The sequence below is a fragment of the Apteryx rowi genome, unplaced genomic scaffold, assembly GCF_003343035.1.
Source record: "Apteryx rowi isolate R43461 unplaced genomic scaffold, aptRow1 scaffold_23, whole genome shotgun sequence".
NCBI classification, from domain to species: domain Eukaryota; kingdom Metazoa; phylum Chordata; class Aves; order Apterygiformes; family Apterygidae; genus Apteryx; species Apteryx rowi.
The window spans coordinates 3,159,936-3,187,024 of record NW_020448641.1 but is presented as its reverse complement, the minus strand read 5'-3'; the positions used below and the strand labels follow the sequence as shown (position 1 = coordinate 3,187,024).

Genomic DNA, 27,089 nt, shown 5'->3' with positions numbered 1-27,089 from the left:
TTTTAAATTCCTTGGTAGGGGAGAATTTGGATATGTGGCTGATCTGCACACATGACTTCTGTTTCAGCCTGTGAGAATACTGGAAGTCAAGAATATTTTCTGTAGAGGGCAAGAAAGAAGTGATATTTAGCAGTTTTGTTAACTACTTGTAGGGCTAACTTTACACACATTAAATTTTTCTCAAGACTTAAAAAAGCAAAAATGCCTGTAAAATTCTTTACAGGACCAAAATCATGCTTTGCRTTACTGAGGAGGATGCCTTGATTCGCAGTCCTGCGGCTGGTAGGGGCATTGGCTGAGTCTTTTGCACGAGGTCCTCTAAGAGGCCTTGAGCTGGCCTGGGCTTAGCAGCTGCTTTTCGGTGTCAGCTGCTTGTCCTTCGCTGCTCCAGCTGCCTCTGATGGGGGTATCAGTCAAGGAAAAGGGCCCCCGAAGTTAAACCCTGTGCTGGCCCTGGCCTGCTCTCTGCTTTGTTAGTTGTCACTTTGACTGAAGATCTGGTCACCGAATGCTTAATWTATATACTTGTAGTTGTTGGCTAAACATAGGCATGGGAAAAACTTTTTTCTTTTCCCCCCAGAGTGTAACTGTTTCATTTTGTGAGCTTTTGGTATTGCAAAATAATAACAGTTTAAAAATATTATTAGAAGCTCATTTTACAATTGAGTTGTAATGCCTCAGCTACGTATTTTTACAACAAGTAGATAAAAATCTTTATTTTCCCATCACAACTTGGACGAAGATTTGTTAGCATTTATAGCTGTTAAAGGGCTGTTTAAATATGTTGCTATGAAAACACTAAGCTGGAAGAATGGAATTTTCATACTAGGTTGCAAAGGCAGCAGCAGTCAGTACTATAGCCTTGAATTTGAAAAGCTGGCATGATATAAATTACAGTGTTTAAAGCAACATTGTACTGTTAGTTACCTAAATAGGATTGCTTGTTCGTGGCAGCGTTAACCCCGACTGTGGCAGGAATTTGGAGGCCACTTTCTACGCTGCGTTGGTGCACATGGAATTTGGAGCTTGCTTTTGGAGGTGTGCAGCYGTCCAACCTGGAGAGGGAAATCACAACACTGATTTAAGCTGACAGATGTTCTAGGTCTTCCTCTAACTAAAATGTTTCTTGCATGATGAATGTTAGTGGGCTGCCATAGTAGCTTGATATGTAGAGAGATTAAACTGTTTGTTTTTCAGGTATGTTTGACTTTTTTTGACTTATTTGCTTCAGTAAGGTATGCAGCATTTGGTGCATATGCATATTTTTAATGGCTACAAGTGTAGTGAGCTTTCTTGATTTTTTTTTTTTATTCCTATTTTCTGCTAATTAGTGCATGATAATTATTTCCCTAACCTTTTACTGTTTAAGCACGAGCTCATCTGAAGCCTAGCATGATGTTTCAAGTTTAGATAAAAATGCAAATGTTTCCTAGTAATTTATTCTTGCATCTCTTTGAAACAAGGGCAGTTGAGCCAGCTGCATCAAATTTATGAGGATTGTCTGATTGAGATTGTGTTTGTATGAGGGAGCTGAACTATTCTCAGCAGGGCTCTTGCAGTTTGCTGGAATGTTTGCGCTTATGCATGGTTTTGTACTGGTGTTCAGGATGACTGGAAACGAGATCGGTAAATGAGTTCTTCGTGCTTTTAATAATCTTGATGAAAGTAGGTGTATATGCAAAATTATCCTGTAATGTGACCAAAGAGGCCTGGGGCAGAAGAAGATACATTTCATTCAGAAGAATTCACTTGGGTATGTGGGGGCTTTTTATAATCCTTGTCACTGTTAAAGCCATAATGCATATTCTTCCGTATCCATGCCCTATTTTATTCTCCTCTGATAATAAGCATTTATTGCTAAAGCCAGTGAAAAGTAATTAAATCAAGATACTGAAATACATTACAAGCTGCTCAGGTGCCTAGACCAAAAAAAAAACAAAAAAACCCAAACAACCCCCCCCACATAAAACAGGAGCAGTAGTCTTGCAGGGATGGATTTTCCAACAGGTTAAATATTCATAACCACCATTTAAAATAAGTACTAAAATGCGGCCCTGGGCTGAGATCTCCCTGTTTCATAGAACCTATTTGGGGAAGCCTGATACACTAGTAACAAGTACAATAATCTCTAGAAATAGGCAATACYGTTTTGCTTGTGTTCATACTTTATGCAGTCTTAAACTTCCTGCCAGAGGCGCTGGCTCGGCTGTGATTTGGAATGAAAGAATGGTGCAGACTGGGGCAATTCAGAAGTGGTGCTTAGGCATTCCTGGAAGCGGCTTCATCCAGCTGCTGGCTGGGCTTTCTTTGGTTGGGGTTGAATTTGGTAGAATCGCATCCAAAGATAATACTCATGTGGAAGGTTTGTGTTTTGTGTTGAATGACATAGAAGATGAAAATAAACATTAAAATCATGCACAGGCTGAGTCAGGTAAAGCAAATTCATTGCTTCATCATACAAAAGAGTTCATAAGAATACATTATATTTGGCAATGACTTTTTTCTTATTTCTAAGGCTAGATGTGCAGTTTGAAGTGAATGATATTAGGAAATGAYATTTTTAAGCAGGGTATCTTTGTTTTTATGTAGTACAAATAGTTGAACTTAAATACTAGACAAATCAGGTAGTACACTATTTGGAATTTCTTCAAAACTTATTACACCCTTCAGTTAGTACTGCGGTTTTCAACTGCTRCTGTAAAGAAGCTTTCATTGCCATTTTTTGACGTTCCTTGTTGGTATAAACCCRAGGAAGGGTAGAATAGAACTTACTTTTCTGTTGTTGCAAGACTCTTGCTATACTCTTTGCTGCTTTGTTGTCATTTACTTACTGTCGATTCTTTTTATTATTATAGTTAGTAATTTCCGTTTTGTATTAATGAAAGGATTGCTCAATACTCTCAACTGCATAATAAAAGTAAATTAATAAAACACCCGTTCTTTCCATCTGTTATCCAAAATTATATCGGAAGTGATCTTAAGCTACTTTAGCCAGGCAACTGTATCTTATTTTCAGTGTGCTTTGATATGACAAAGTGTTTGTGCAGACTGTTTTGTTTGTCTTCTGCAGAGCGGTAGAAGGATGCCTTGATGCAATATAGTGCCATGTTTTTGGTCTTTTTAATGTAGCTTTGTGTTAATACAATAGTGTGTTAGATAAATGGTGATAAAATAAAATTTTTGTGTAGGAGAGTCATTTTTCTTATTCAATAAACCTGCAAAGGTACTAAATGCTACCAGGCATGACAAAGTAATGAAAAAGGGGACACGCTTACAAACAGTTCCTGCTGAAAACATAGATTACAGCATAAACTTTTGACTTTGAGACAGAAGATATTTAGGATACTTATCCAAACAGTGTACCAAGTATGCTTCAATTTTACTGATCTCGTGATGCTGCTTAAACTTTTTGCATGTGTTTCTGAGCATATGCACTTGTGTAGATGGGTTTGTGTTCTTGGCTTGCTGCTAGGCTCCATTGGCAATGAAACACGGACATCCACATTATTTTTCTCAAGGTGGGCTAGACTGCTTTGGGAGTTGGTGACCTGATACTTAAGGTAATTCTCCTCTTAAGGGATGAAGCCATCTCCTAGCTTAAACTCTTCCCAGCTTAAACTCGGGAACACTTGGAGTAAGCTGGGTTTGGAGGATAAGCTTGCACATTGTCCTASAGAAAAACTTGTTAGAAGAGAAGAGGGATTTGGATTTTTTACAGGACTCCAGCACCTACAGCATAGTAGTGCATCATCTTAATTTAGGTTTCCTGGGCCCTAGCATGAATTCCAAAATCTAGAGTGTAGGTGCTTGTATTTGCCTAAAGATAGGCATTAGAGGTAATGAAAGGAGGCATATATCTGAACTCCCATCTTCATCTGGGAATACTGCTGCTATGTGCCTGTTTTCATTTGGAAATGAAAAGCTTGGGAACTTTTCATTAAGGTGAGAGCTCCTCCAGTTAGTGCTGGGGTTTCGAGGGTTCTTGTTTTTCAAAAGAAAAGAAAAAGAAGGCGTGCTCTTACTTTAGGCCATATCTGTACGTAATTGTGTTTCAACAGTTGTTGTCTTTCCTCTCCCTTCTCATTAAGAGATCTTAAAGGTCACAGAGGATGGCTGCTCTACGTAGTGAGGTGGTTGTGACGATTTAAGGAATAAGTTGCAATTATTGTGTGAAACAAGAAAACCTAGGAATTTCATCCTGTGTATTGGATGCGCAGGGAACTGCGACCATCGCTTACTGCTTAATTTATTGTTTAAGCCAGAGCTTTGACTTTTCTGGACTGTATTATTTTTACTTAGCTTTAATTCTTAAATCTATTGTTATTATTATTTGTAGTTTAGTACGGCATCCTTGAAGCACCATGCTCTTCGACTTAGCCGTTCAATAGGTAGTGTTGTGAGCTGCCTCATTTAAGAAGTGTCAGTTATGGTTCTTTTCATATGTATGTGCTGTGGATGTGGATGTAACCCCTTTACAGTCATCATATTTGTGTGTAAAAGTGAAATACTCATTTTACATAAGTGTAGCTGCGTGGGTGTGTATGGAGAGAAGAGATCTAATATCAAAAAATACTTTATCTTAATTAACAGGCTAACCCAAACTTGAAGTAATGCTGACTTCAGCACCACCTTGACTCATGCTTGAGCTGCATCCTAGAAAGAAAAGTTTTTAAAAAAATATATAAAAATAATAAAAAGAAATCAGTAATACTCACTGTTAGATGCACTTTCAGGATGCAGGAAAAATTTTAACTCTGTAACCAAAAAATATATTCATTATTCATATAATGCTCTATCTTATTTCTCCTTTCTCTCCTTTTTATTCTTCCTCCTTCCTAGTTTACTTGTATTTTTTGTAGTACTTAAGTGATTTTTTTTTTTTTGGTAACCTGATTAGGCTAGGGATACTTTTGTCGCTTTTGTTTTCCACAGTATGAGAAGTCCCACTTAACTATTTTTTCTTTAATGTAAGTAAAACACTTATTGCAGCCTAGCTTAAAATTATGCATAATTATAGCCTGAGTATGTGAGAGATTAATATTTCCAGTTTTGGATGTGTATTTAATGGGATCTCATAGCAGTTATTACAAAATCCTTAAAAATCACAGAACTAAAGATGTTTATTTTTGTTTTGTCTATTGCTATTTTTGTGATGTTTAAATGTTTTAGGCATCACTAATTATGAAGTTAAGATTTTTATTTAGATTTTCCTGTACTACTTGCAGAGATGAGAAATTTGAACCTTTGTCCATTACTAATCAAGAATGGAAAGTAATTTAATTCACTTTTTTTAAAAAAAAAAAAGCTCTGAAAGAAGTTAACAGGCTGCTTATTTGTTTGTTCCTGATCTTATATTAAAAGACGAGGACTGTTCTTTATCTTCTGAATTTAATATTCCTCACATCTGTATTCTAATATCCTGGGAGTAACCAGCATTGTAGTTGTGCTACTGCTAATAAAAGACCTGTTTTCAGCTGCAGGTTTTAGCAGAATAAAAACTATAGTCAGAGCTGGTCTCTTATGAAAGTTAGTATCAGTGACAAGTAATTTTGGTAGTTGTTTTACTTGCAGAGATACAGATTTACTCCTGTGGCTACAGAGCCTACTTGTACTATCATACTGTCTTATTTGTAAGTGTCAGTTGCGATTAGAAATTGGAAAATATATTTTCAAAATTTTATTTAAATTTTAAGATATTAAACTTCATTGATTTGTCTGTAAAGCAAAGCTTAAATAGCCGATACTTGTGCTAAGTACAGGCACTAAATTGATGTTGTAAATAGCTTTACCTGAAAGTACTTCATTTAAGTCATTAAAGCGTTAATTTTGATGATTGTGAAATTTTAATTCAAAATATAAAAGACAAGCTCTTTTTTAGTGTGTGTTACTAAACATTTATTGCTACATGCATTCGAATGATAAGCAAATAAAAACACAGCAATGGCTGCAGTTTATAACTGGTCATTAGAGCCCTCATCCATCAAAACACATAAGCGTGTACATAATGGGGCTATTTGCATAATTACAGTTATGAGCTTGATTTCCGAGCATGTAAGTAGTCCTTTAAGCATACGTGGAAACACTTGATGATCAAGCTTGATGGTTTAAATGGACTATGAATAAAACTGGGATGCTTTGAAATTTGCATCTAACCTATTGACAGTTTTCTTGTTTTTAGTTTTTTCTCCTCTTGTGAAACTGGCCAGCAACCACTGCAAATTTTCCATGTTAGTTACTTGAAGTCATCTGATAGATGTCACCCTGGAGTGGAGAATTCATTCTGTAGAAGCAGAGGCCTGGTGGCTTTGGAATTCAAAACTGATTTTCACCACCCTTCCCTTAAACCCTTTTGTCTCTGAATGCTCCTGCAGACGAACTCATCAGTTATTTATTTTCTTTTATTATTTATTTTTTAGAAAAGCAAACACCAAAATATCAGTACTGTGGCAGTTTTTTATATTTTTATATTTGATGTATTTTATTTGTATAAATAGTTTTTATATTTGAGCAAACATTGGTGAGAAATATTGGGTATTTGCTCAATTCCAGTCAATAGAATGAATTTGAGAACAAAATTGAGCATGTGCTGTAACAGTCTTGCCTTATGAAATTTTTTTGTTCTACTAGTAATATTTTTATAATAATGAATACTCAAAAATGTTTGTCTTCATGTTGCRGAAGAGTGTGAGCTGACTTGAAATTGAGTGGGCACTTAATGGCTAAGCGCACACTCTACTCAAACTTTTATTTAATATTTTAATTAGAATTTTGTTCAACTGCCCCAATCTGGTGTCTTCATCCAGCTTGTCTAGGACACTTCCAGGACCATATTCTTTGCTCACTTGGAGCCACTTGTGTAGCCTTACTAGATTTGTTCCAGCTTATGTAACTGATAGCAAATTATTTTGTTTTTATTTATGGGGATAGTTGCCGTGATTTGTCTTGAGGCTTTGAAACTTTCAAGAGAAGTGTTTCTCATGAACAGGCTTTTGCATATATTAAGTTTTAATTCTTAATATCAATACAAATACATTTACAGCTATCCTGGGAAATTCTTCTTTTGACTCTTCAGATTACTAGCCGAAAAGAGCCTTTGTTTTCTTCTCCAGTAGGTGATTTGGAACTGTCACCTAAGATTAGCTCAGCATATATCAGCACCTGGTGCTGTGAACAACCAACCTTATTCATTTTGTCTAGTGCCTAAACGCTCTCTTGGTCACTGTTCAGAAAACGTTGGACAGAATATTTGCTGTAGCCCCCGGCGCTGCAGCCGAAAGGACACCCCAGAACTGCGAACGGTGCTTTTGCTTGGCAGCTGCTCCGCATTGAACTACTCTTCCCGCTCCACCTCAGCGGTCACTGGTGCTTCATTCTCCTTACTTCTATAGGTTGTTCTAAGTTGTTTAATGAATGCAATATCCTCGGTCTTCAAAAAAAAAACTTGCAGTGAAAGGTGGCTCTGGAATTCTTCCTTGCTTGATTGACAGTCACTCTTACCTACTCTGTTATTTAATTTGTAAACATGTGTTTCCATAGCTTCTGCCTGTTACCACCCAAAGCATCGTGTCAGGCAGAGGGACACAGGCAAAGAGCTGAATGCGTTAAAATGCGGAGCCTGTACTTGAGTCCTTGGTTGTCCTTGGAACAAAATGAAGGCTCTGCAGTTAAAACTGTAATAACGGTAGTTGCTTGCTTCAGGGCAGTGACAGCTATCAAAACTTACCAAACAGTGAGCTGATATTTCTGTGTACTCACCTTATCAACTGTTTTTTGTATGATGATACCAAGTGATTTGATCAGATAATATATGACAGGTAGGTAGACAGCTGTACGGGTAGTTCTTGCTGTTTTACATTGGCACAAGTATCAAAGGTTCTGATACCAGTCTATATGTTGCTTTAAAAATAAAAAAGAAGAAAAAAGAAAAAGCTATTTACTATTACTGCCACTCATTGCTGACTTAGTAAATAAGAGCCAGAGTTACACAGCTAGTGGTCGACAGCTAAGAGGTCTCCAGTCTAGTTTTCAGCAAGATGTAATAGGCTTCAGAAGGCTTTGCTGTTTTCCCAAAATTCCTTAATGAAGTTCTGACTAATGAGGCTTTCACATATTTTGCATATGAAAGTAAAACTCTCCCAGTTTAAACATTCTTGTAAATTTATTTTCATTGTCATGCACACAGTCTGTGAAACAAAGCAATTGAAGGCAGAGGACCTAACCTTCATATTATCTTTGGAGTGAAAATTCCCATTCTTTCCAATATTGATTTTTTTCTTTTTCTTTCAAAACTAATGAAAAATTCTCTCCTTTTCACTCTTGGCAGGCTATTTTCTGCAATATAATAAAGTTCAAGAAGCAGATAGGATTGTTCTAGGAGTACTTGTGACGCAAAGTCTTTCTGTGAAGCCTTCTAAAGTGCTGAATCAGCTTTTCACTCGCGTGTGCCCGTGGAGGGGTGAGAAAAGGCTGCTTTCGCACAGGATCCCGACCCAGCTGAGCCGGCACAGTGCTCCACCACATGGACAGCCATGTCATGGGGCCACTAAGCCAACCAGAGGAAACCCAGCGCCTTCTTCCTGGTCTAGTCCTAGTCAAACCTTCCTCATAGCCAGCAAGTCTGTCACCTCTGAGCTCATCAGAAAAAAACCCTCCTTAATTGGACCCAGGCCAGTTGTCCAAGTCCTGAGTGTCCCATAGCTTTCTAGAGCAGGGTGACAGGTATTGCTGTCTCTGATGTGATCCCAGGTCTGGTAGTGGAAAGAGGGAATGGAGTGCCCTGTGGAAGGACCAAGAGTTTCTTCCAAAAAACCTTATTCTTGTAGCATAGGGCTGCTTTTGTCAGTTTGGAAAGACTGCTGGTCTGCTATCCACAAACCTATCTGAAATGCTTCAAGTGTGGAAGAGTAGTGGTTTAGCCCCTGCATGCAACTAAGCTTTCATGGTTGTAGTAAAACACCTTCCTTGCCTTGCCCAGAGTTTGTGAAAAGAGGAGAATGTCAGCTACAAGCTTAASATCTTGCAGTGTTTGTGTGGGGGTCCTTTCCCTTAGTTTTCTTAGGTGTTCCCATTGCTTAATCCCTCGCCAGTAGACAGGCTACTGATGCATATGATATATTTGTGCTTGACAGGTATCTTTATCTCAAATCAAGTTAGTTTTGTGAGCTCTGTTTATATGAGAACATCTTGGAGCAGCAAAAACCCCCATGAAATTCCTAAGGAATCTGATAGCGGTTAGGACTATCACGGTGAGCCTGCCCTGCGCCTCTGCTGTTCTGAAAGTCCATGAAACCCGTGGAGCCCAGGGACTGCCACTGAGGAGACTTCTTATTTAGACATTTATGATTTCTCTTGGCCTGTTTCTCCTGACTAGCACCTGCCTTTTCCTGTCTTGAATGGGCTCCTTTAACCTCTTCCCACGCTGGTATACCAGGTGTCCCGCTGGCGTCCTTTATGCCAGTATTTTGTGAGGAAAAGGCAGAAAAGAGGAGAGGGGTGTGAGGGAGTGCAACAGTCCTGTTGTCTCTCGCACCGCGGAGCCAGCTGGCTTAGGAAATGGCTCTTGACTGTCTGCAGGAAAGAATTGCCAGAACTTGCATTTTTGGATATGTTTGGGACATGGATAGGTCATCTTTAACCAGCTTACCAAAATCACTTTAATCTGCCTTTTTGGTGAGAAATATGTAAATTAATGGCTGCTTCATACATTATTCACGAAACTACTTATTTTGTATCMCTGATACCTCTTGTAATCTTACCTAAAGAGATGCAAATGATTTAATTAAAATAATTATACTGTATAATATACCTGAACTTTGCTCTAAAATAGTACATATTAATCATTAATGGTACTTGTATTTTTAGCTGGAAAGACAATTAAAATATTTGATTGATAGTGAAGTCTAAACTAAATGGTTTTTTTCCCTTTTTGCTTAACTTCTGGGCTGAGATGGCACTTGTGACTGTAATCAAACAATTGACCTAGTACATTCAGGAACAGTGTAATTCGATCTAAAGTTATCGGGGTTGTGGCAGAGAAGTGTAGTAGTTTGAAAACAGAGCAGTAGTAGTGTGTTCCTGTGAAGCAATATTCCTTGAGTCGCTTTTCCTGTGGCGGCTCGTACTAATATTAGAACCGTGTTGCTAAAGAGAAGCCTTCTGTCTCTTAATACCCTGCTGGCCATGGAGTTGTGAAGTATAATTACTTGTGAAATCAGGGGTTTCAGACTGGAAAGGAACTGAGAAAAAGAAAAGTATTAGGGCTTCTGTCTTCCGTTGAATTTATGACCTGACTTACCAGGGCGGCGAGCACGCGCTGCTCTCGTTGGTGGAAACTGCAAACGCTGAGCCCTAAACGAAGAAAACCCCCTTGTGTGGGGAGCGAATCATTCCGCTTTTGGGGGGCTAAAAAAGTCTGTAATCAAGCTGTTTAATATTATTAAYAAAGTGCAAAGCAATGTGAATTAGGTCTGGCTGTTGTGGTCTTTACTTGAATTACCGTGTTCCYCTCTAGCCTGTTGCACAGTGGAGGCAAGAACTGGGCGAACCTCAGTAAAAACAGTGCATGCGTGTAAGTTATTGACTTTAACRTTAAAACAAAAAAAGACTTTTGTATAGCTTTCTTAGGTGGAATATCTTCTCAGCTTTGGTGTTAAAATGAAACTGAAATATATCTTACTGGAGACATAAGAGAAGCAGGACGAAATGTGACATTTCAATCCATTTGCAAATGGAAGCTGGAAAAAAAACTGGATTGAAATTGCTGTTTGTGTAGACTGATGTTTAGCTTGGGTGTTATTACAGGTCAGCTTACTATTGCTGCCTAACCAAAAATGTTTTCTAATACAGTCACATTAGAATTGTTTGGTATTAAATTGGTCAGTGAGTTTAACTATGGGATTTTAATTACTGGATTTTTTTATTGATGATGCAAGTGAGAGAACTTTTGCTTTGGGAATAAATTAAGAACTGTGGTAACTGTTACTAAGAAATGGAAAGAAGCCTAAACCGAAAACAGTTAATATGAATAGTTAAGGCATTCAGCCTCTCTGCATAAAGACTTRTATCTTATGAATCGTTGCGTTATATACTGTGAAATGGAGTGACTGCTGGAAGTTCAAGGGGAATGAGGGAGAACTGCAATTTCATTAGTGGTTATGAAGAATTTATTGCAGGCGAAAACAATAGTGCATTTCTATTTTATTTTTAAATGGTGGAGGCAGATTTAAACCCAAACAGCTGTAGCATGGCTGATGAGGATAAGGATAAGGAGATTCTCTAGCTCTACGGAGTTTCTCCAGCTCTGTAGAAAAAGTGATTAGAGGAATGTAGCTTATGAAGCCTTGCGTACCAATTCATTTTTATTGAGTGTTGAGCTTCGGCAACTTATCCCCTAGATAAATTAGACTAAGAGTAAGTTACAGTGGTTCAGCTGAAGGCCTAGGGAATAGTTTAGCCAAAGCGACTTATGATGTGATTCTGTTCTCGTAACTCTTCCTCCAGCTTTAAAGAGGTATGAATTTCAGTCTTGCTTATTCTTCTTTTTTAGGGGGCAGCACTTAAATACTTGCCAGCGATTGTCAATGATGTGAAATTAGTATTTGATCCAAAAGAACTTAGGTAAGTAGAATTAATGAACTATGTACTGTGGTCTAAATTATATATTTTAACATACAATTTTTAGTATTTAATTTTATTACTACACTGGTGACTTTAAAGCTCAGATGCAATGAAATATAATTGCCGGAGATTCTGTATCGCTTTGATCAAATGTCTTTGCTGCTGCAAATGGTTGCAGGGCTACATAAGTACCCTATTTCTAAAGTAAAATGCGTAGCGTGGAGGTCTGACATTTCTTGACGAACCTTGCAAGCTTGAATAGTAAAATCATGTAATGAGATGCCAAGAATTAGCTGGTCAAGTACCTGACATAACCCCTAAGTTATATACTTGATGCATCACTCTCTGAATTATGCATTTGTTTTAAATAATAATAGGCTTCAATGAACAATAACAGAGCTATTTCTGGAGACATTTCAGTAGCTTAGGAACACATGAATGCTGATGATAGTAAATAGAAAGGGTATTAAGAAGGAGTTAGGAATACCCAAATAAACTAATATTTTAGCATTTTTAATAGTAAAAAATATTTATTTCAACTTTTTAATGTAAAAGCATCATAACAGGACTGAAAAACACAATGAATTTTTATCCAATTTGATTGCAGAAACCCTTGTATAGGTTGTCTGTCTCCATTTCTGTGTTGCGATGCCTCAGAAAGAGGCGGGGGGGATTAAAATAGAAATAAAGTAGGTAAGTGTAATCTTACTGTGACACTATTGTCAGGAAGCTGGAATTTAACTTCTAGTCCTCTGTACTGTAAACTTTTTAAAATATATGTTTATGGTTCCTTTGGGACTGCAGAGTGTATCTAGTATACAGTTGCTGAACTAAAACACGATTTTGATATGTAATAATAAAAGTACTGGGAAAAAACTACTGAATGAGCAGTACCAAGATTTGGCCCTGATTTACCCTGAGCACTACAGTTTTTTTCCCATTTGTTATAATACTAAAATTGAGTTTGAATAATACTTTTGAGAGTAGGCTTAACAGAAAAACAAGCTTTTAGGACATGATAGAAAATTAGTGAGACGTTTTAAAATCTTTTTTACTATTTTTCCATTTCTTGTCTAACATGGTCATTAATATTATTCCATTAAGGGTATGTGATGATTGAAGTAAAGGGACAATATCACAGACATCTGAAACTTAAGATGATGAAGCATAAATGAAACTGAGAAACTCCTGTATAAAACTGAAGTAAAAGGGAGAGGCAAAAGAAATGAAAGAAGAAAAAAAAGACAAGAAAAAGAAATGTGTTGCTCAGAGAAATGTGAATTGTCTAACTCTGTTGTGTTTGGAAAAAAATTGATTTTTTCTTTTTCCAAAAGTATTCAGTTGTTTAGCCGCTACGGTGCTATTGGATATTTTTTATATATTTTGGAGAGATTAATAGATATTTTAATTGTCCCTTTGTACCTAGCAAACTTTTTACTGAATTCATCCTAAACGTCCCGGTGAGCCGGCTCACGATTCAGAAGCTGTACTGTCTGATAGAGATAGTCCACAGTGACCTCTTCACGCAGCACGGTAAGCACAACCGCTGGAACTGCAAACCTCTCGCGGCGACCGCTGTCTCCAGACCTCTGGCGGTGGAAGGTTTGTCCTTGCTGCCAAAGCAGTGGAGGCTGTAGCCAGTTAACGTTGTTCCATCTGAAGGACAAGAAGACTTAAAATAAGAAAGGAGATGCTAATTGACATTTATTGCAGGTCATAGACCATAAAGGAATGAAAGCAAAAACTTGTAATTTTTAATTTAAAAGGGACCTAAGCATCTAGTGGTGTTGGCATGTGTTCTAATTTTTAAACTATGCTATAGGTTTTTTCATAAATTATTTCAGCTTTTGTGTTCAGTGAAGTTTTACAGAAAAGGGAAGTTTTGATGTCCTTTCTTTCTGAAGCATTGTTCTTTCCCTATAAAGCTGTCTCTCATCTGAAGTAAGACTATATAAACCATTTAGTGTGCCATGGATCCGTGCTCTCTTATTTTCTCCTTTAAAATTAGCAAGCAAGTGAAACATAAGTTCAAGCAGTTGTCTTACAGGTTTCTCAATTGGAGGTGAAACGCTTCGTTCTTTCCTGGATGACTGTGGGTTACAGTAACCTAAACTTACGTGCTGTCAGAAGAGCACAATGAGGGAGCAATAGGCGGTAATGGTTTAGTCATAAAGGAAACCTGAAAGATTCTTCTGTCAGATCAAAAATGCTGTAACCATGTGATGCAAAGTGCTGACAGAACAAACTTTTCCAATTTTAAAAGATTTCTTGGTGGTTTGGCTTTGTACTGGCACGTCTTATAGCAGGTCAGCTAATGACTAACCACACCTACGTAGCTTCGTCCTGGATCTACTAGCATTTGTTTTCTTACAGTTAGCAAAAAAGTACAAAGCAAACACAACCTGTGCTGCGTACGTCCTTAATTTCACAGGACTTTGCCTCTTCGTGCCTGATGCAGTTCAACTCTGTATTTCTGGAAGACGTGGTGTTGCCTGGGTCTGATACTAACAGCTGGGGAATTACGGCCTACCTCTAGCTTTTGCTCGGCATTTGAAGTTGTCCTTCAGATTTTGCTCCAGTACCAGTAAAGAATGATGTTCAAAGAATAGACTTTACATTTGGATGGTATTTTTCATTCAGACAGAATGGGTGAATTTCATGAGTATAGTTTAAAATACTTTCCAAACACTTTGGCTCTCAATTTATTATTTTTTTTATCACTTTTCTCATTCTAATTGCTCATTCTCAGGTGATGTATTTCATGAAACGTTTTGAGCCATGGAGAATTCTCCAGGGATTTAGATAACTTACGTGGATGCTGTTTTATATTAGGATGTCTGGATCAGACACTGGAAAGGGCCATAAAGAAAGGTCCAATCTTTCACTTTCTGATCTGTGTGAAGCAGCTCAATAAATTTGACCACTACTTACAATTCTGAGGAGCTTTATAAGCTCTTTAAAAGTCCCAGAAGGGCACTTTTTAATGTGAAACCTGACAGCCTCAGCATAATTTATTTATTATTTAAATTATAAAATGATAGATTTAACAAGTTTAGTTTGTGAAATGAGCATTGTGAAATGATTGGAAAAAAGTCATTAATGTGAGGGGGGTTTAGGGTTAGGGTTATCTTTATCTTCTGTGGATTTTATTCAGGAGTATAGACAGCATTCTGAAAAATTAACAAAGCTTGAGCTTGGTGATCAGCGGAGAGAGCAGTACAACTTTGATATGCTTATGCAGCATTGCAAGCTGTCCAGCCAAAAAAATGACACAGTTAGGATTTTAGATTTTACTTGGAAGAAAATGTCTTATACTACTTATTGCTTTTCATGAATTTTGAAGGATTTAGTGTCTGGGATTTATCAGAAGAAGTTTTTTATATATGTGTGTGTGTGTATGTATGTGTATATATATGTATGTATATATAAATACATATTAAAAAATCTTTCCAGTGTAAGTAAAGGGATCAAATAAAAATTGTGCCTTAAAAAAAGAAAATTAAAACTAGTCATAGGTGCATGAAATTGGCTTTTAAAGAATATTAACTCAAAGTACACTATTCCTTGACACTTTCCTGTTGTGTGCTGCAGGTGCACATGCAGCCCTCCCTATTCCTCTGTAGACATATGGAGTTCCATATTACTGTCTCGACACCCCTGATATTGTGTATTTGCATAGCACAATTCTGTAAAAGTTAACGCTCAGTTGCATGAAGCAATTTATTTCTGTGTTCTGATTTTATTAGATGAAGACTGATTAAACAGAATACGCAAAAGCATATCCCCCTTCAAAGTCTGTACRTGCTTCTGCGTGCAGAGTGATCTGAAAGGTGTTTCACAGGAAGTCAAAGGACCATTTAAAAAAGGGGGTGGGGGGAGATCGTAATGAAATAGCTTAAAATTATAATTAACACAATAAAGTAAAGGCTAAGAACATACCCCCAAATGCTAGCCCTTACGAACTTGCTCTGAAGTGGTTACAAACTCGAGCAAGTTTGTTGCTAATGGCACAAAACTGGAGCTAGCACTGTTTCCGTTAGGATACGCGCTTCTGCGTTGTCCTCCCTTTTGCAGGGTTATATGTGGCCTCAGATATTCTTCTGTGTTGAAAAAATAATATCTCAAAGGCTTCTCTTGCCACTGATAATTCTGTACCTTGTTTGTGGCCAGAGAATGAATTGTACAGGAAAACTTTCAGAAACACTAAAATTCACGTGAAAATAAATTAAGCCAATAGCCACAGCCATTGTTAAATTCAGATTTTCCTTGCTCTGTGGGTCTGAGTTCTTATTACTAAAACATAGCTTATTGAGTGAATGAGAAGGGACAGAGGCAGTACAACTAACTTTAAACTGATTGGATATTCATATGAAAATATTGCCTACTAATCCAGTATTGTATTACACAAATGAGGTTTTCTTTTCTGAGGAGCAATATGCAATACAGGATTGGGGAACTGATAGCTGGAAAACGTACAGAAAATTGGATAGCATTTCATCAATGTATTTCCGTTGGAGAAAAATGCTCCAGTGCTGTGCCTTGAGAGATCAGGGAGAACTTGTGGTGTTTCGAGAGGACCTAAAATTCAAAATATGTGAATTTGTCAAGCTGTAAGGATTTGTGATTGAGAGGGGTAGGTGCGATAGATTGCCAAGACAGTGCTTGTACTCCAAAAAGTATGTTGAGTAAGTTTGGGATCTTGAATAAGACTGTGCTGTAGTACTGTGGTTTGTATGTCTTTAAAAGACGATGTTGTGAAATATAGTTGTAAAATTTGTTCATTTGTTTTCTGGTTATGTTGTGTGCCGTGCATTTGGTGTGGAGAATTTATTTCCTTCTGGAATTCAAGATAACTTTTCTCCTTTGTAGAACTTAAACTTATTTTTAATAAGCTTTCTTCAGCCCTGGAAGGAAAATCCTGTACAATCCTTACATTTTGTTGCTTTTGTCCTAACAGTGATTCATATCTGAGCCCTTGTACAGAATGGAAAAAGATAAATCAGTATGTAGCAGTCGGTCAAAGCAACGTTAAACTCTGTGTGTGTATATTTGATAGGAGAATAATAGCCAGGTGACTTCCAGGAGCACATTTTTCCAGGACTGTGGTTGTTTAGAGACCAACTCTATAGATTAAACCTGTAGTAGATCTTCATGCTTCAGGCTTCTAGCCTTGAAATAGCAAATATTCAGATACCACTGGTGGAGAAGGTTCTCTGTGCTGAAACAGGTTCCCTGCTAATACAAGGACAACTGTTTCTGCCCGTTTTTAATGGTTATATTCATTGAGTTCAAAGCCTACTTTGTACATATTAGATGATCTGCCTTTTCTTGCCCTCCGTATTTGTATCAGTAATCTGTTATGACTTTAGCAAAATGAGTTTTCCTCCGGAAAAGCATATGTTACCTCTTGTTTTTCTCAAGCATGGAAAAATCCCTAAAGTGATGATATTCAATTGTGTGAACAGAGAGGGGGGGAAAAACACGAGAACACTGTGTTTTAAATTGGTGTAATTTTTGTTGCCTTTCTTACGTGACAGAACATTTACTGGAAGGTCATTGAAAATGTCATTTGGTCACGGTTGTTGGAGAGGTTCTCCATAGCGTGTAACAAAACTACTTTCAAGAACTGAATCACAGAGATGATCTAAGTGTTCTGCCTGCCTTTTGAGAGGGTTTCAAGAGCTAAACTACTGTGTTCTTCCCTACAGTATCTATCTTGGACAATTTTTTGAATTCTGTGTTTTGCAGATAGATTGCAGGAGTGGTGATGTGGGGAGAAAGCATAATTCTGAATAGGGAGTTTTGCAGTCTGTGCTTTGGATTAGTTAGTTGACTTTCTCACTCTCTCCCTGCTTTCTGTAGATAGGAAAATTAATTGCCAGAATTCTTTTGTATAGAAGCTGGGCACTTAACTTCTGTAGTGCCTTTGGAAACCCGAGTGTTCATCTTCACTAACTGGCATGCAACTAGTGCGTGTTGTAAAGCATTTTGAATTCTCAGTGGTTAAGGTCCTGATGCAGCAAGGTACTTAATCTTAAGACTTGAGTAGAGCCTTACAAGTGCTGGTTAAGGCAAGTATGTATGCGCACATGCTCAGCTATATCAATATGTCCTTATATATGAATGCTAGATGTAATATGTTTTATCTCCCTATATAACTAATATGTAAGTTTATATTAATAAGTATATACCAATAAATATATATCAGTATATATAAAGAAGGTTATATAGATAAGTAAAACATAGTTATTACCGCTACCGCAGTATTTTACCTAGCTCTGTGGCGCACACAGAAAAAGGGTTTCTGTGTGTGGAACAAAAAACTTTTGACCATAACCAACTCTTCTTCCCTTCGTTCTTTCATGTCTTTCTCCCCTCCAAAATAACAACAGTCACCTCAACCTCCCCCAGTACAGGCAACGTCTCTTCTGATTAGCACCTGACACAGTGATGTAATTCTTTATCTTGCAAGTATGTGTTATGTAAGAGTATGTGCAAATGCTTGCATGAACTTATAAATTGGAGTGGAGCAGTTTTATAATAATTCATTGCATATTCTCAGTTCTAAATGTGTTATACTTGCAGTTGTTAGTTAAATGAAGTGTCTCTGAAAATCTCAAAATTTTGGTTTTATGTAAACAGTGATTTGTTTGGTCCTGTAGAGATGTTTGTATTCTCTGTTGCTTTGTTTTACAAATGACTTCAAGCTAATTACCAAGTGAGCCATGTGGCTGCTGTATTCTTAGAGTTGGAAAATCAAGTGATTTCTCTATTAGAAAATTGTTTGTCTATTAAATATTAGCGGAGAGCATAAAGCATTTATAAGATTCCTTACTGTTTAATTCTCACTAAAATGATCATCTTTATCTCCATGCTGTGTAAAAGGAGCAAGGTTATTAAGCATAATTTTCGTTTGGCCGCATTAACTAAATGAACCATAAAACAAAGAAATGCATTTGTCAGTGTCCCTACAAAAGTGACAAAAATTTATTATGCGTATTTAACTGTAACGTAGTTCCTGTGTCAGCGTTCCACTGAAATCTTTGCTTGGATACTCCTAAGTTGATAATGCCTCCTGAGCATCCGTTTATAAAGATTAATATTTTATTCTCGCTGCACATTCCTGTGACATTAATCATTGTGGGTTGGACTTGTGCACTAGAGGATGAACAGATGTCGAATTACTGTTGTCTGTAATCATTGTGCATCATACTCAGGAGCTATCTTCAAAGCTGGCTCTTGAACAGGAGACTTGTGTTATAGACTGTAGATTTATCAAGGTTGCCCGTTAATCAATGCTGGGAGGCGTTTGTCACAGGCAGTCTGATGAAGGTTAACCTTTCCTGTACTGTACTTTTAAATAATCAAAATATAGTTGATCAACCAAATTTTTTCTGAGTAGTTTATAGCAAAAGAGGCATTTAAAATCTTATCTCCTTGTAGAGCATACTATCATAGTATTAATTTGTTTAAAAATATATATTTATAGTGTTGGGTTCCATCTTCAGTTTTTGTTGCCTTCTCGTTCTTGTGCGTTTCATTAGACATATCTGGAAAGCCTAAAAGCTATCTATGAAGTTGAAGCAGCTGTTTCGGTAATGGAATTCAGTAACTATTTATATTTCAGTTCAAAATGAAGCTGAGATCTTTCAAATTTTGTATGACTTAAAAACCAACGGGACAAAGTTATTGACCTACTGGAATAACTGACAAATGCCTGACAGCTAAGTCATCTGGGATGTGAAGGACTTGGATCAGTCCTTACTTCACTTGATTTGGTACTTTTGTGTTACCAGGCTCTATTCTGGGATCTGCATCTGTTGGTTCTAAGTTGAACCAACTTGGTTTGRAGTGGGCTTGAAGTGGTAGTCAGTGATAGGAAATCCAGCTAGTGCCCCATTACTGGTCGTCTTCCTCTGTGGTCAGTTATTGGGGCTGATACTGTTCAGTGTCTTCAGTAGCAGCCTGGGCAAAGGGACGCGATGCGCCCTCAGCAAGCTTGCAAGTGACACCAAGTTGCGGTAAGCAGCTGAAGTGCTGTGAGGCAGGGCTGCAGTTTGGAGAGACCTTGATAGATAGGAGAAACGGGCAGATAGGAAACTCATGAAGCTTCCCAAAGACACATGCAGAGCCCCGCACCTGGGGTGGGATAACCCCATGCAGCAGTGCAGGGTTGCCCCTAGAGCTAGGGGCAGGGTTGCAGAAAAGGCGCTGGGGTCATGGTGGGCAGCAAGCAGAGTGTGGTTGCTCAGCCAGGAAAAGAGCTGGGGAGGCCTCGATGCCCCGATCGAACGGGGAAGCAGCCCTGCTCTGGGCTGGAGGTTGGAGTAGATGAGCCCTGGAGGTCCCTCCTAACCCAAATTATTCTGTGATTCTAAAACTAGGCTTTTAATGACTGTAAGAGAAAGTCAAAACTTGCATGTAAAAATTATCCAGTATGTAAATGTTTCTGCTACCTGTGTGATGCTGATTATCACCAGTTTCCCATTTGAAATTTAGCCACAGCTTTTTCTTTCCTATTTTCTGTTAGTATTTATTCCTTTTTGGTTATTTCAAAGTAAGTGTACCACTGGTATTTCTTCTTTAGCCCCAAATTTCCATTAATCATTAGAGGGAAAAGTAATCTTTAGAAGAATTTCACGATGATATTGCACACTTCTTTGGGTGGCTGGGTGGGAGTAGTCTGGGAAAGATGTGGATCTTTAAGTCTAGAAAAGCTGTCTCCATCTCGTCAGGAAAAGTTGGGAGTACCTATAAATTTTCCGATTTATTTATTTGCAAGCAAATCACAGCATTGCAAGACTGAGGAAGTCTGAGATACTAATAAATGCCAGACTGAATAACCGCTGCTTCTGTACAAGCTTCCTTTCCCTCTCTGTGCTCCGGTGATGTGTATTCAATGATCACGTATCCCGGACACCTTGACACTTTGCTTTATCTTCCCAGATTATATAACCTGCAAAGTTACACACCAAACGGCAGATAATCACAAGTTTGGTGTTTAGGAAGGCAGAGACAGTAAAGTGATGACTGAGGGGTGCTGTCAAACCTACCCAAAAGGTCTTAGTCTTTTGTATAGATTGTGTAATTCCAAATGAAGTAGTATGACAAATCAATTAGTTTCTCCTTTCTCCGAAATTCAACTTGAATACCTTCTCTATTGATTAATTTGTACTGCAGCCAATCCAACTTAAAGGTGACATAGCTGCAACCTTCGCCTTCTGCATGCTTGCAGATATTAAATTGATCTTTGACCAGTCTCTAGTAGTGGGGCTTAACGGGGACATGAAATGTTTTCAGACCTCTAATTAAGGGCCTTTGTAAGTTATTAAAGATTGATTTGCCTCCAAGGCTTTACAAAGAGGAGTTAGCATGTCTCTGCTGGAGCACTTAGCMACTGTGTGCCAGAATGCTTCCTCTCCCTTGTGTTTGGTGAAAGGAGGGGGCTGTATCTGTGCATTGTCTTTCTTAATCCCTGTATTTTCTTTCCAAGTCAGTCAAAACAAATAAGATAACAAACTAAAGTTTCACTTTCACAGATGCATTCTGATTGCAGCACTGTCCTCCACCTCTCTGGGGCAAGCAAACTGAGCTGAACTAGAGAACTCATCAGACTTAACTTTATATGGAAAATAAATAGTTAATTTTGACCTGCATCCATCTGATGATTCCTGTTGCCTTAGATCTAAGTACTTGAACAAGGAAGGAAACCATTCTTGGGATAGGCATGAGTGGTCAAGGGCTGGAGCAGCTAAAGGAGCCACTTTTTTCAGTGACAAATGTTTAAAATGAGTGTAAAATAATGATAATACTAACATACATGGTAAGTCAGTATCTAAAAACTTCTTTATGTAATGGCTGGATCTTCATTCAGACATTTTTTCTGTTTGAGGAGATGCTCTTTTTTAGTTAAGGGTATGCATTTAAACTATATGACAGCAAACTATTACTTTAAATGCACGTATTTCACTGTCTGCCATATTAGGGCAGTTGTGACACTTCATCTTTGTATAAATAGATTATTTAATGAATGTTTCTGTAAAAAAAGCTCTTTCAGTGGTGCTTGCTATGTTGTTATGCTTTTATACTTCTAGTCACAGTGTAACAAAAAATCCTGTAACTTTAAGGTTTTCTTCTGAATATAATGTTTCACTGCAGATTTGATCAGTTCTCTTTGGCCAATTTGATAGTAGAGATCACCATCCACTTTCACTTTTAGGATCTGTATAGATCTAAGGATAATATATAGGTACTGTATAAACAAATAATGGGAACTTAGAATGAAGCTGTTTCTCTGGTACCACATTCGATTCTTTTGGAATGCAGTTCTCTGTGTCATGGGCAGGTGTTAATGAAAATGAGTATGAGGGGATGTGATGGATTCATGGCCAGACATGTTTCCCTAGGTAAATACATGGCAGGATCTAATACCTGTTTTTTTGAGGCAAAAACTTCAACTGACACACTGATTCTGCTCCTTTTTAGAGCTATACAGCTGAAGGTTAAATGACCAGGAAGCATTAAATAGAAAATTCTGCACTGAAGAAACTGATCTTCAAAGTACTTTCTTTGAAAGAGAGCCCACTTACGCATTCCAAGTGAACGTGTTACACCTTCTGTGAGTTGCTTGAGACTGAAGAATATTTTTCTTGAAATACTAGAAGCTGGATGTGCTTATACACCGTTCTTTTCATTTTCCATGTGTGAGCTTACAAGGTGGAATGAGGATGTTGCTGTTTCAGTTCCTCTCTGCTCTCTTGTTGAGATGGAGTGCTCTCTATTGGGCGTCATAGCGTGTTGTTTCTTGATTGTTCTTCACGTCAGTGACTCTTTTCCCACTGTGCAGTTTGTGTGGTTCCAGCCTTTGTGTAGGTACCTTGCCGTAGTGCTGAGGGACGTGGTCCTGGCCAGTGCTCCACCTGGAACTCCTTCATACCTAGCATGAGACCAGATTCTGCGGTCAGCTGAGAGCCCTGAAACTATAGTGAGCTCTTCAAGCTGTTGCAATTGAATCTTATGGCACTGGCTGAAGGCTTCTGGCAACCTTTGAGCATAGACTCCTTTCTTAGGAAGCCCCCCCTGAAGTATAGCTTTGCCTCATCCATCTTGTTTCTTCTTTTTTCAGAGTGGCAAAAGCAAGTCCTCTTGGGTTCATACCATTATTACTGACAGTCATCAAGTGAGAGCAACTTTCACCTTGGCCTTGACTTTGTCACATCTGTAGCAATTTATCTACTGCAAACCAAATCAAAATATCATAAGCATATATCTGTTTCTTCATCCTTGGCACCTCTCTGCCTCCTTGCTGTCAGTTTTGCTGGTACTCTCAGTGCATGTTTTAACATTAGTGGTACTGAGTTGCCCATCCTGTATTTGTAACCTACAGATGTTAGGTGATCCTCCATTTCTGCTGTGTTGGGATTTTGAAGTTGACATTTGAGTGTGGCCCATTCACTGAAGTTCTATATATAATAATATAATATATACTATACTAGTACCTTCTTCCCCAGCACTGATATCTCAGCGCTTAGGGAGCAGCATCTCTTTAATACTGATATGAATTGCCAGGAGTGGTCAGAGGTGGAAGTTCATGTGTTGTCTCCAGCCATGTCTTCAACAAAGAATGAAGCCAGCCAAGGTCCTTAATTTTGGTGAAGCAAAGCCAGAGTCACCATCGTTTTGGTGATGCATGTCTCTGTCATCCTTTGAGCTACTGGGTGTTTGCTGCATCTTCACGGCATCAGCTCACTCATTCTGTAATTCCTGCCTCTCCTGACTGCTTCTGAATGCCACTTATATCCACTGTGGATGGATAGAGAGAACGTGCTTGCCAGTAAAGAGACTGGTTGAAGAAGGAGCTCTTACTGTCAAGCAGAAGCTTCCACTCTGTCTCCCACTACCAGGAAATGCTTCGTAGTTTCAGATTGTTGAAAGTTTTGCTGAGCCTGGGTTCTTCTAGCTTTTCAGGAATGTGTTAGTTATAACTCCAAATATGCGCTTTCACATTGCAGTGTGGTCATCTCCCTTTGACAGATTAATGTCTCATTTTCATTTTTAGCCTTGTGCCTCTAGTTGTCATCTCTGTCACATTTGCCATGTCAGGGTGGTGATGTTTGCTTGTCCAGAACGATTAAAATGCTCTTAAAATAAGTTCTTAATTGAGTGTTCATGAGCATTGCTGAATGTTGTGGGGACTTCAACTTTTGTGTGAATTTCTGCTAAGTAGTTTTTATGGTACAAGGCAACTTTTAGGAGTAACCCATACTGTGAAAGTGTACGTCCATGCTGACTCAAGAGAAGAAAGATTACTTAACAGTAACTACTGTTTTTCAAGGTATGTAATGCATGTGTGTATACACATATAGCTATGCTGCTTTCTCTTTCTTATGCATATGACTCTTCTGAGAGAAGAAAACTGCCTGCCAGCTTGGCAACGCAACCCTTTTAGCACAGAGACGTAATACTCTTTCCTTTGGACAAAGCAGAGCTCGTGCCTTTTTCCGTATGTGCGTGAAATAGTTGGGCAGATTGAGAGGGAAAGGAATGTTTGAGTACCAGGCCGACTGGATATACACTGTGTAATTTAACCATCATAATTTCTCTTTGCGGCAAGTCAGGCTTTGATGAACAAGAATAACCAGTTTTCCTTTGGGTATAGATTTACTGGGAGGAAGGGCAGAGATGGAAGAGGCCATAAGTTTTTAACTCTCCTCTTTGCTACCTTGAGGGTAGAATGTGCATGCTTCTGGTCTCATGGTGTGGCTGCAGCTGATTCCAAGTCCAAACCCTCTGTGCAGGATAACTTGCAGGTCACATGTTCGTTAGATTCTGTCAATGCCCCAGCGTTACCTGCTGGAAGGTGTAGGAGTATCAGTCCTCAGTTTTTACCTTACATTCGTGCTTTTTTGGGTCATTATTTAACTTCCTTTCCATTTTCCTCATCTTGCCCTTATCTCCCCTTTTTGAAGTACTTGTATGGTACAGGACTTCTACAAACTGCAGCTGAATACGAGCATAGAATACCTTAACAGCATTTTGGGGGAGAACCACTGTAGCATATACTAAACAAGATGACTCTGACCCTTCTGATTTGAAGGAAGATGCTCTGATGTGCCTCTCTGACATCTTGAGGATGCTATTCCAAATGATCAGCTACATAAGTGTAGGGACACAGTGTGCTACTACCATGAAATGCTTCTGAAGAAGGCATAGAGATCAGAAAGACTAGAAAATACTCAGCTGAATGCTAACTTAAGTTGCATCACGCGTTTTGGTAAATTATGTTTGTATTGTTTGACTAGGCTCCCTTGATTACAAGTGCAGGTAAGGTAAAGAAAGTGTAACGTGCCTTGCCAGCATTCATCCTGTTGAGTGAGTATGAAGCTGTGTTTGTATGTAATGCTTTGTGTAGCAGTGTTTTATGGGTCTGATTAATCAATGTTCTTAAGCATAGGCAGTCAAAATCGGTGAGACTACTCAAGCACTTTGCTGAATTGGGGCCTGCAGGGAAAAAAAACATACTGTTTGTCCAAGCATTCTGAACCTAATGAGTCTGTTTTCATTTGCCTGTGACTTTCTCAGGTTTTTATCTCTTGGGCTGAAATGCAGGTGACTGGAAATCTGGAAGTTGTTTTTTCTAAAATTTTGTCTTATATAGGCCCTGAAGCAGGTTGTATATTTAGGTGATGCTCTGAAGTTATTTATGAAGCTGTGCCTATAACCTTATGTTTTGTGTGCAGACTGCAGGGAAATCTTGCTGCCAACAATGACAGATCAGCTGAAGTATCACTTGGAAAGACAAGAAGATCTGGAGGCTTGCTGCCAATTGCTTAGTAACATCCTGGAAGTGCTTTACAAGAAAGATGTGGTTAGTATCTTGTGTTACTGTGATGATTAGTACTTAAAAGAAATGGGTCCTGGTAGGACTGATTAAGTAGGTAATTTTTTCTTATTTTTCTCTCTTCTCTTCCTATTTTCTACTAGCCTCTCTCCCTTTTTAAGTCATCTTTTTAGGTATGCACTGACAAGGATGTGTTGTCTGATGGTACCCTCTCATGGTGTTTCTTACTGTTTCTGAGGTGCCTCTCTTACAGCACTGGCATCCAATAACATTTTTCCAGACACTGATCAGATAGTGAGTTAAACCTCTTTCTTACACTGTGTCCAGCCTCTGCTAGGTGGAAAATGTTCAATTTTCCACAAACACTTTGGGAAACATACATTTAAGTTATATTGATGTTGGCCTGACCTGTATGAACACATACTTCGTCAATACAGTAAACTCATTTAAAGTACTGTTTAAAGTTGTATAGTAGAATTGGCCACATCAGGAAGAAATAACTTGAGTTAGAATGTGGCTTCTTCTGTATGAATATGATAACTAACGTAGTTGTCTTACGGTTCAGAATACAAAGGCATGATAGAGTTTTGCATGAGAACCTGTGCTGTGCCCTGGGCTGCTGTGTAGATGTGTAGCTTGCAAAATAGTCTGTTTTTGTCTTTTCTTGACTGCACACAAATATGCAACTATTGGCGCTTTACTGGAAAACTTTAATGACTTGATGCTGTCTTAGAGCAATAAAGAAGTTTGAGCYGATGCTGCTGACGTCTGAACCTTCAGTCCCATGTAGAATCATCAACTAATTTAGTCGGAAAGGACCTCTGGGGTCAGCTAGTCACGTAGCGTTGTACTTGACTATGTTTTTGGGTTAGTTCTGGTTTTGTTTCTTTTTTTTGAAGTAGTCCGACGTGACTGCTTCAGGGTGCAGCTTGTTTTAAAGAAAGGAGTTCCTGACAGCTTGGCTGCTTCCTGTCGCTTTGAGTGCATTGCTTGTAGCAGCAGCAGCTACCGTCCTGCTCTCCCACTTACGGAGGTGAGCCCGGCTGAAAAGCACTGCGGGAATGACAGGAGCAGAACCGGGAGCTGGCCACCGCCGGCTGGCTGCGAGCYGCCTGCAGAGCCGCCAGGAAAGAGAGATCCCTTTGCCAGGGGAGAAGGGGGATGGAGAAGGGCTGTAGGGAGAGGAAGCAAACACTGCAAGCGAGAAGGGACATAAAGACATTGAAAACAGACAGGACAGCAGAAGAGCCAGGAATGCAGAGAAACTGAGACTCCTAAGAGAAAAATCCTAGGAGAGAAGGAAGGGAGAGCTGAAGGGTAGAGAGGAACAGTGTGCTGAGACAGATGTGTTTCTCCCTGAAGATGCTCTTTGTGCTAGAAACATAAGCTTTAGTCCAAGGACACATCTGTCAGCAGCAGGAAGAAGTCTATATTGTAGCAGTAGCTGTGGGTGATGATGGATCATTCTTCAAATATGCAAATATATTTTTTCCATATATGCAAATATGGCTTTGGTACTTAAGTATAATCTCATGATCAGCTGGGGGGTTTACTGCATGGATCCAAGGGCAAGGAAGAAATTGGTTCATCAGAATATTTGTGTAATGGTCAAGAAATGACACAAAGATGCTGC

The 27,089-nt window shown here is 38.6% G+C and overlaps 1 protein-coding gene across 1 annotated transcript in view; it reads left to right on the top strand.

Moving 5' to 3' along the window:
• The window catches only part of DOCK1 (dedicator of cytokinesis 1), a 311,442-nt gene that overhangs the window by 75,485 nt on the left and 208,868 nt on the right, over positions 1–27,089 (top strand). The window contains exons 24-26 of the mRNA XM_026065688.1: positions 11,546–11,616; positions 13,043–13,149; positions 25,356–25,483. Coding sequence (XP_025921473.1) covers positions 11,546–11,616; positions 13,043–13,149; positions 25,356–25,483 — 306 coding nt within the window. The remainder of the gene's footprint in view (positions 1–11,545; positions 11,617–13,042; positions 13,150–25,355; positions 25,484–27,089) is intronic.